The sequence below is a fragment of the Eurypyga helias genome, unplaced genomic scaffold, assembly GCF_000690775.1.
Source record: "Eurypyga helias isolate BGI_N326 unplaced genomic scaffold, ASM69077v1 scaffold28185, whole genome shotgun sequence".
Lineage (NCBI taxonomy): Eukaryota > Metazoa > Chordata > Aves > Eurypygiformes > Eurypygidae > Eurypyga > Eurypyga helias.
Genome location: NW_010251218.1, coordinates 2,040 through 11,022, shown reverse-complemented (window position 1 = coordinate 11,022; position 8,983 = coordinate 2,040). Strand labels below are relative to the sequence as shown.

Here is an 8,983-nt window from a genome sequence, read left to right as displayed (position 1 = left end):
TACACACCTCCTTCTGCACTTGTTTTCACCTTGCCTTTGTAGGGGCAGCTCAAAACAATCAGATGGTCAGAAGAGTGACTGCAGGAACATGAAATTTGAGATGGAAGTGGGCAAATAGATTTTTACCTTTTTGCTCACAGCAGTTTATCTCTAAAAGGGGTGACTGCAAGCAAAGTGACACCTTTAAAAACATCAAACAACTCTCCCTTTCAGATAAAGTCTAACAGCTTGGAATAAAGATCTCGGACCTCAAGAGGCTGGAAATGCTGGTCTACATGCAAAATAGCTTTACAGTCAACCCCCAGATGAGCTGAAAATGGAAAGCCCATTTATCGGGAGATCAGCAGCACTGTGTTCAAAATTCAAAAGAAAAAAATGGGCCTGTGCTACTGTGCTGGTTTTAGTGGACCAAACCACAACAGCTACAAAAAAAAAAAGGCAGTTTTGGTTTAGAGTTTATACTGAGGCCATTTGGTTGAAAACTTGTTTGGGTGTTTTATATTTATCAGCTTCACAACTGATGGCAGAAAAGGAAAGCACAGGGGAGTCTGACTTGGGTGGATCTGCAGGTCTGTTCATGAACCAAAGGACTGAGCATAGGCTGGTGAAGGCAGAGAAGCTGTGTGATACTAAACATGCCAAATCAGTAAGCCAGACAAATCTGCACCATCACCCTCCGGAAATGCAATCGTCCTACCTGTTGCACGCATAAATAACTTATGTGGCTGACTCTCATACCCCCGAGATGTGTGCAGAGCAATCCAATCAGGATTTATTAACTTTGCACTGTAAAACAAAGTACAGACACATCAAAATGTAGACAGTTCTCATTTCCCTTTACACTCCCTTCAGCAATAAAGATGACATGCACCGGAGCGTATTCCAAGAATTAAGATGAATGAGAGGAAATATTTCAAAGAGCAATAGTGATCAATGGAAGATTCTCCTCACCACTAGATCAGTTTACACTACTGACTTGAACTGCTATTTCACAATTAAAAAATCATCTGAAAACAGTAAAGCCAGAACACAACATTTATTAGGACAAGACAACTACCTTCAGTCTCGTTCCACTGTCTTTAAAAAAAACAATTGTAAATACCTCTCATACTTAAGTATTAAATATAAACCATTTACAGTTCACATAGATGCCCCGCATAACTCTGCCCGTGCACTTTAACCTACATTCTTATTCCATAAGTCTCATTCCAACAACAGTAAAGCCCTTGTGGAAAAAGTATTCCAATAACAGAATTCTATTTACATGATATCCAGTCATCAAATGTCACTTGGGCTCTCAATACAAGTGCGGTTTCCCATGGGATACACCCAACTCCTACAGCACTTGGTGCATCACAGGTCCAGCAGTGGCTTATATGGAAAGCTAAATATCCAGGTCACATCTAAACCTGCTGAAATTTAAGGACCTGGCAAAAAGAATGGAAGCCTTGCAACAACAAGACAGAAAAAGAGTAGTATGGATTTTAAGCAACAGGGATACACATAAAATCCGTTTCCCTGACTTTAAAGTAGCAAACACCACTTTCCAGTCCATCAGCTGCCCAGATGGGCAGTCTGAGCTACTCGTTTCTCTCCTTGAGAGAGAGACAGGAAAACAACTTGTGGAAGGTAGGGCGTGGGTGGGAAGAGAGGGGGGAATGTGGTGGTTGTATTCTCCACGGAAGTTAAGTATTTAAAATAACGAACTTACATGTAAGCACACAGACAGCTGTGATAGGCAGTGAGAGGTGGATAATCAAGGCCCCAGTACAGCAGGTTGTTGTCACTTGTATTGAAGTACCTACAAAAAATAAAACTTTAAGAATTAATTTCCTTGTTTCAGGCCAAGGAAAAGGCTGAATATTAAACCAAGTATTTCTATCAACACATTCCAAATCCCAAAGGACGTTAGCAACTGCTGTATCTGCTTCATTTTACTTGACACAGAAAAAATCCCGAGTAACAAAGGAAAAGCGAAGGCGATGCAGAGTACGCACACATTGGCGAAACGCAAGATTCCAGAAAGCTGCTGGAGCTTCCGGAGAGAGGGAAAATCTGCCGTGTGACCCGTCTGACAAGAATGCAGGGACTGAGACAAAGCCTGCACAAAACCAGGTGCACACCTCTGCTGTGGCTCCCGACCCGTTTACGTGGTGGGCTTTGCAGCTCCCCACCGCCATCGACAAACCAACCCTACGTTTTCATGCATGTCAGTTATTCCAGAAGACAGCAGTCAGTTTGCCAAGAAGGAAATAAAACAATGCCGTTAAAAGGAAATGCCGAAAGAAATTATTTGCCTTCTATTAATCCCAGATTCCTTTTTTCCTAGGTGGGACCCCGTGGAGAGAAAGACAAGGGTTTCCCCATCTGTTGTGCCGGTATTCCTGCAGAAGGCTGACAGCGGTTAAAATCAAGTCACCGCGTCCACATGGGAAACAGAAGGGTTGATCCAAGGAAAACAGAAGTTACAAAAATCAGGCATCAGACCCCTTATCTTGCAGTGAAACACTATGACTAGTCTAACTCCCGAGGGGCAAACGCTTGGCTTTCCCGGTTTCTCCCTTCAAATGCAGCCAATTTTTGACATTTATTATAGTAAATGAGATTTCTTGAATTCTTTATGAGCTGCCTGAAGTATCTTGTGAACTGATGATAAATCACATTTCTTTGAGTTGTGTCTCTGCTTCTGATCCTACGATTCGATTGCTTATGCCAAGGCAGCTCAGATTCTTCATGCAGATTTGTAACGGTCTGCAACTTAGCAGTAAACTTTCCAGTTCTGGGTTTTCTTATTTACCTTACCTTCCATGAACTCATAGTTTCAACAGAAAAAAACACCCCTATATCCAGTAATATTTGGCAAAAAAACCTTCACAGTTTTAATCAGCAGTACAATAAGAAAGGATGTTCTTAAAGTAGCCTTTAATAATGCCAAGACTCTAAAGAATAATGCAAAAAAGAAATACTTAAATTCTGGCCTCTGGCACAGAGAAACCTCCGCCAAGGAAAGCAAGTGCAAACCATACTGTAGTTTACTGCAGCGGGTTTTCCTAATAAATCTTTGGTTTGGACCAAAGGAAACAAGCATGGAACATGCAGCGCTACTACCTACACGTGCCTGTTTGGCAGTAAACTTGACAGCTGAGTCTGTGAAAAGGTGAAGGGGATTCTCTAGGACGATGTCCTCAGGAGAGAGCTGCTCTCTAGACACACTTACAGATGGACACGTGCGTGCTGCACAGACAGCTTTTGGAAACACTAAACAAAAAGCAGTACGAAAAGCAATCAGAATCTCAAACTCCAGGTGCGAACACTAATTTTACATACGGAGTCTAACATCTTTCCCTCCGCGTATTTCTGCAACACAGGAGGGGAAGGACAGCTGAGTGTTCTAGAACATCATCCCTTGCGTGTCAGCCAAGATGTCCTTTTCCAAACGCCCAAGACTGACTATGACTTTGCTGTATTAGAGATTCAGTTGCCAAAGCAGACCCAATCCAAGAAACTTCTGTTGTAAATAAAATGAAGCACAAATAAAAGACTGAGGTGCCCAACTGGCAGCCCGCGGGCTAAACCCAGCCTGCAATCGTTTCATCTGGCCCCTGGCAATGCCTAGAAATGATGACTGCTGTAACTCTCAGTTTTCAGTACACATAGTTCCGCATAGCAGAGTGGATCAGAGCTGCCAACTCTATCTGTATGTCAGCTCTCCATCATTCCAACTCTGGCTTGGGTATCCCAGGGAAGTGCAGATGAGAAATGATAATATAGATACGACAGGGTGACCTGAAGACACAGTGTAGAGCCATCTGCAGGGTTCCACAAGTGCTGTATTTTAAATCCGGCCCCACACATATGTACAGAAATACAACTGAATTGATACTCTGTCATATCGGTCCGTGCCCTGACAGCCCAGGGAAAAATTACACCAGACAAACAGATTGCCACTATCCCTGTTCTACGGGAAGTTGACCTGTAGTTCCAACATATCCCAGTTTGTGTTGTAGCATATATATGGATTAAATTTTTACCATTCCGTGCAAGCTCCAAGGAGTATTAGAAATATTGTGAAAATAAATAAAATACTCGGAATAATTTTCCTGCAGCGTTAAGTGATCTGTACAAATTAAGTTCGCTATCCTTACATCTAGATTCCGGGCACCCACATTTTACAACCTGTATTATGACATGGGGGTGAACAGTGAACTCGTAGGTGTAAAACACCACCAGTACCTCCAGCCCAGCAATTCCAGTCTCTGCGCTGACTGGCACGCCCCTGCCTTCAGCTCAGGGGAGAGGAGCAGAGGTCAGTTTGGTTTTGTCAGTGCTGATAATCCAGAATGTCTCTGCATTAGAGAACTGGACCTCAAGAAGCTGAACTGTTTGTTTTCTAAATCAGGAGAACAAGCTTCTCTATGAGCCCTTACATAAACCCCCTGAAAAACTACTTCTTCCCAGTCAATTCAAAACAAAGCCAGAGCTCCACAACAGAGAGACCTACCACTCAGAATATTTTACTGTACAAGCACACAGCTAGCAAGTCAAATTTCCAAATTTTAGCTTTTTTTTTTTTTGTGTGAAGAAAACTGTACGTTGGTCTAAGAACAGGGTGACACCACATTACTACAGAGGGATTTTTAGAATAGTTCAGAGAGAGTATAAGAAGTTGCAGAGATGTTAAAGGTATATTGAACTAAGATACGAATCAAAGTTTCGTTGCATTTACCCCTTCGGGTTGCAATCTGAACCACAATAGCGTTACGCACCACTGCCTGATGGGCAAATTGTAAGTCACTTCTTGCCAGTGTCTCTGAGCCTCATAGTCTCCATACAGAGGTGGTTTTCCTGCACCTAAAGAGAGACGACAGAATATTTAGGGATTGATTTGGATTATGCAGATTGCATATTAACATGTTACTTATCGTATTCTCCATCCCTCTGTATCTGAGAGCAGAACAGAGGCCTCATCTGCTACGCAGTCTAACAGGGAGGAAATAGAGAGTTAGGTGTTCTTTTGGCTTTCTGGATATTTCTGCGATAAGCATTTATCAAGATATTCCACTGTGAAGAACTGCTTCCTCATCCGACAAAAAAAGTCATTTCCAAGCGTAGATGAAAAATGCGGCACCTTCTCTGCAGTACGAAAATGCACATAATGATCATCACACTCTGATTCTGTGTGAACGACTTTGCTTTCTAAGTATGTGATAATCGACCACGTTCTCACTGGTGTTTCAGCCCTGTCACGGTACCTGGCTGTTGAAAGTAACAACCAGCCTTGTTCTTAAATATACCTGGACCCAGGGCCTGCTGCAAGTCCCCCAGTCCCTCTCCTCCTCCTCTGCTGCCTGCTCTGCAATGCCAGCAAGAATCCTGCGCCTGTCCCTTTCCCCAGGATTCTCAGTAAGGGGTTAAGGCAAGGCGTTTACTGAACCCGGTCACCCAGTACACAGAACAGGCCGAGAAAACATTTTTCTTATAATCTACAAAGCTCTCTAAGTAACAACTGCTCTGCTTGGGTTTACAGAATTCTCCCTCACCCACTTTTCAACTGAGCGATTTAGGAATTATGGTAAAGGACACTTCACACATGCGTACTCAAGCCTCTCAGGCAACTACGATTTTCAGTTTTCCCCATGGAAAAAAAGCTTTATCAATGCAAACACTCCAGATGTCTACTCATCAACAATTCCCTCAACAGAAGCCTAACTCCGACACCGGCAGCATGTTGCGCATCTTTATCGCAGAGGTTATTTACTTTATTAACCTGCGTGTATTGAGAACGGAAAGAAACAGGGCTGATGGTACTTTCAGTAAAATACTGACACTAGCCAAAGATTTAAGGGTTCCTTTAAAATACAGGAAAGCCATCTATAATTTTTTCACATGCTCTATGTTTGTGGAAGGTCAGATATGTGCTATTTATTCCTGAGTAGTGAAGAACGCAGATCATGTCCACTAATTTATTCCTGGGTGGCAGAGAGGGTCGATTATCTCCACTATATGACACACTCAACTAACAGTTGTCCAAATAAGTGAGGTCTCTGGAGAACAGGAGTCTTATCAGTGCCCATCCTGTAGCTGTAAGTCTAGTGGAACAAAGAACCTGTCAGAGGATTACCAAAACACAAATGTAGGTGTTATCCAAAATGTTAGTGCATGTACACACATATATAAACACACATTCTATTTCAGCTTCTCCTCTCCTCAAAAAAAAAAAAAGAAAAAAAAAAGAGGAAAATGCATAAATTGGCTTCAGAATTTAGCAGGAGTTTGGCAATGCATTAAAAAAAAAAAATTATACATTAATCTATGACACCAAATTTTTCCTCAATAATTCTCCAAAACCAACCGATCTAAGGCCATCGTAATCTTTCACAACTCAGCATTAGGCATCTGCCTTCTCACCATCACGACCCTAATTCCAGGGGCAGATCCAAAAGCATGCAAGATGGCAAGCAACAACAGGATGGAAAGGGCCCAGCCACTGTAACGAGGGCAGAATTAAGCTCCCGACTCCCGGCCATCCATGCCACCGTGGTTTCAGGGCATGCCGAATCAGCACGTCCGCTTCAGAGAACCATCGGTGACTACTTCTAATCCTTTGCTCAACTTTTGCTTTCACTGCTGCTCAGTGCAATAAACAGCAGCACCACGTCAGTTTAAACGTTACCCTGCCCAATTTTTTTTCTTGATCCTGTCCTTGAAGGTTTGTTACATCTACAGGAAGTCAAAGAGATGAAAACAAAAAAGGGTACTTATGCACCTGACAGCTCTTTCTAACATGCAGGTTTGTCTGCTTTTGAGCTAGCCAATGCTGAAAGTTAAGCACGTTTTAATATTTTGCTGGATTGAATTAGGCTCAGCTTTTTCTATTCTGAAAGAATTTATATGATTACTGTGTAGGAAACAAGATTTAAAAATCCTTATTTTAGTTCAGGCATTATTTTAAGACTTGCAGAATCTTGCTTGGTTTGAAATTTAATCCACTTTTAAAACAATCTAGTTAACAATGTAATTGTAAATACTTGCAGTGCAACAGAAATTCAGTATTGTGTGGCCAGAGAGAGCGTTTGGCTTCCTGAGAGCCTCAGTCACCTACAGGCCAGATCCCCTGAAACGGCATTTTCAGAAAGCCAAGTAAACCAACTGTGCACGGAGTATGCATGCAGCTTATCTTCAAGCAGATTCCTTAAGTCCAGGAAACCCAGGAGTTACCAGTTTAAAATCCCTAGAAGAGCTCCAGGTACTCAGCAGATGTGGGTCCCGGTTGCCTTACCAGAAAACCAGGGTTGAATTTGACTGAATTTGTGATTCTTTCAGCTGATGGGGAGTCAAAGTAATGGTTCATTTAAAAAAAAGAGAACACAGAGTAAGCTGTGTGCAAGCTTACCCTAAGTGTAGGAATGGCACCGAGAGCTTTGGAAAAGAACATGCTAGTTCCCTGCATGCGTTACGAGATGGGGAGGAGAAAGACTCATCGATTAAAATAACACAGCTCCAGTTCATGCTGTAAACAACCTTACAGAAGTACAGCTACAAGGCAGAGTGTGCTCACTCACTCCATGTTGCCTTTACACCGTCTTCATTTGCACCAGCACAGGTCTATCTATTAGTTAAGGTTTTATCTATTAGGGAACTTAAAGGACAAGATTCAGGAAGAAATTCTTCACAGAGAGGGTGGTGAGGCACTGGAACAGGTTGCCCAGAGATGTTGTGGATGCCCCATCCCTGGCTGTCTTCAAGGCCAGGCTGGATGTGGCTCTGAGCAACCTGGTCTAGTGCAAGGTGTCCCTGCCCATGGCAGGGGGGTTGGAACTAGATGATCTTTAAGGTCCCTTCCAACCCAAACCATTCCATGATTCTATGATTAAACAAATGTACAGCTGAACTGCAATACGTTCTGCAGCTAATGAAACAAAGGCACAGGGATGACCAGCCAGCTGTTCTTTGGCTCCTCCTAAAACACTGACCATGCCCGTCCATCCGACACCCCCACAAAAAAAAAGTTGTGGGGGAGTTTTTTCCCAGCATTTTTTTCCAAGCTGCTGTGACGTTCATCACTGCACACTTCGGAGAAATAAGAATGAGGTATTAAATGAACCTCAGGGGAACAGAGAAGCACTAAAATATGACAATACTTGAATAACACATTGCTTCCTATTTATAATTTTACATGCAAGTTTATTTTAATTCACCATAAGCTCCACAATTCACCTTCCTGGGGTTGTTTTACAGACCGTGAACACGTATTACCTGAGTAAGAACCAAGCGACACAGTCCAGCGTACAGTAAGTGCTAGTAACACAGTAATTGTCATTAAGCTCCACTTCTCCATAGCTGGTCTTCGTAACGAGCCAACAGGTACCTGAAAAAACACCATAAACATTGCTACAGCACTGCCCATGGTTTTGCTCCTTAGGCATTTAATGGCACTGCCGACATTCCCGGATTTCTCCCGCCCAGCAGCATCCTGTTACTATCTCGCATCTGGGAGCCATCGAGGGGGGATTCCATGCTGGAGAATTGCTAACCACGAAGCCAAGCGCTCCCCAGAAGTTTCTCCCATTTCTGAGCTAGAAGCTGAAAAGGCACCTGGCAAAATGCATAAAAACAACAGCAAGAAGGGTAAAAAGACTTCAAACCACTTAAGAGAATTCAGAAACCAGGTCACACTATGCTGTACACACACTTAAGAACCACACGATTTGTGTCACGTGTTTTACCTATAAGCCACAAGACAAGGTTCTACAAGAGAGCAGTAAAAAAAGATTGCAGTGGCAGCCAAAATATTTGTGTACATTAAGTAGCTCACAGACTAGTGTTGGCTGCTGAACGAAAGAAAACTCTTCAGAGTTTTCAGAGAATCTATAAAAATCCCTAGATTAATAACTCGCTAGGAAAAAAAAAAACAACCATTAACAAGCATACAGTTTTAAAAAATTACTAAACGCCCCAGTATTAATATCACTTATTTTCTCAA

General features: G+C 42.5%; 1 protein-coding gene across 1 annotated transcript in view; it reads right to left on the bottom strand.

Moving 5' to 3' along the window:
• The window catches only part of ALG6 (ALG6, alpha-1,3-glucosyltransferase), a gene marked incomplete at its 3' end in the record, with an annotated part of 15,934 nt that extends 7,573 nt beyond the window's left edge, over positions 1-8,361 (bottom strand). Inside the window, exons 1-4 of the mRNA XM_010151962.1 lie at positions 8,257-8,361; positions 4,767-4,851; positions 1,712-1,801; positions 698-786 (exon numbers count right to left, since the gene is read on the bottom strand). Of these exons, the coding sequence (XP_010150264.1) occupies positions 698-786; positions 1,712-1,801; positions 4,767-4,851; positions 8,257-8,338 (346 nt within the window). The remainder of the gene's footprint in view (positions 1-697; positions 787-1,711; positions 1,802-4,766; positions 4,852-8,256) is intronic.
• Positions 8,362-8,983: the final 622 nt, after the last annotated feature.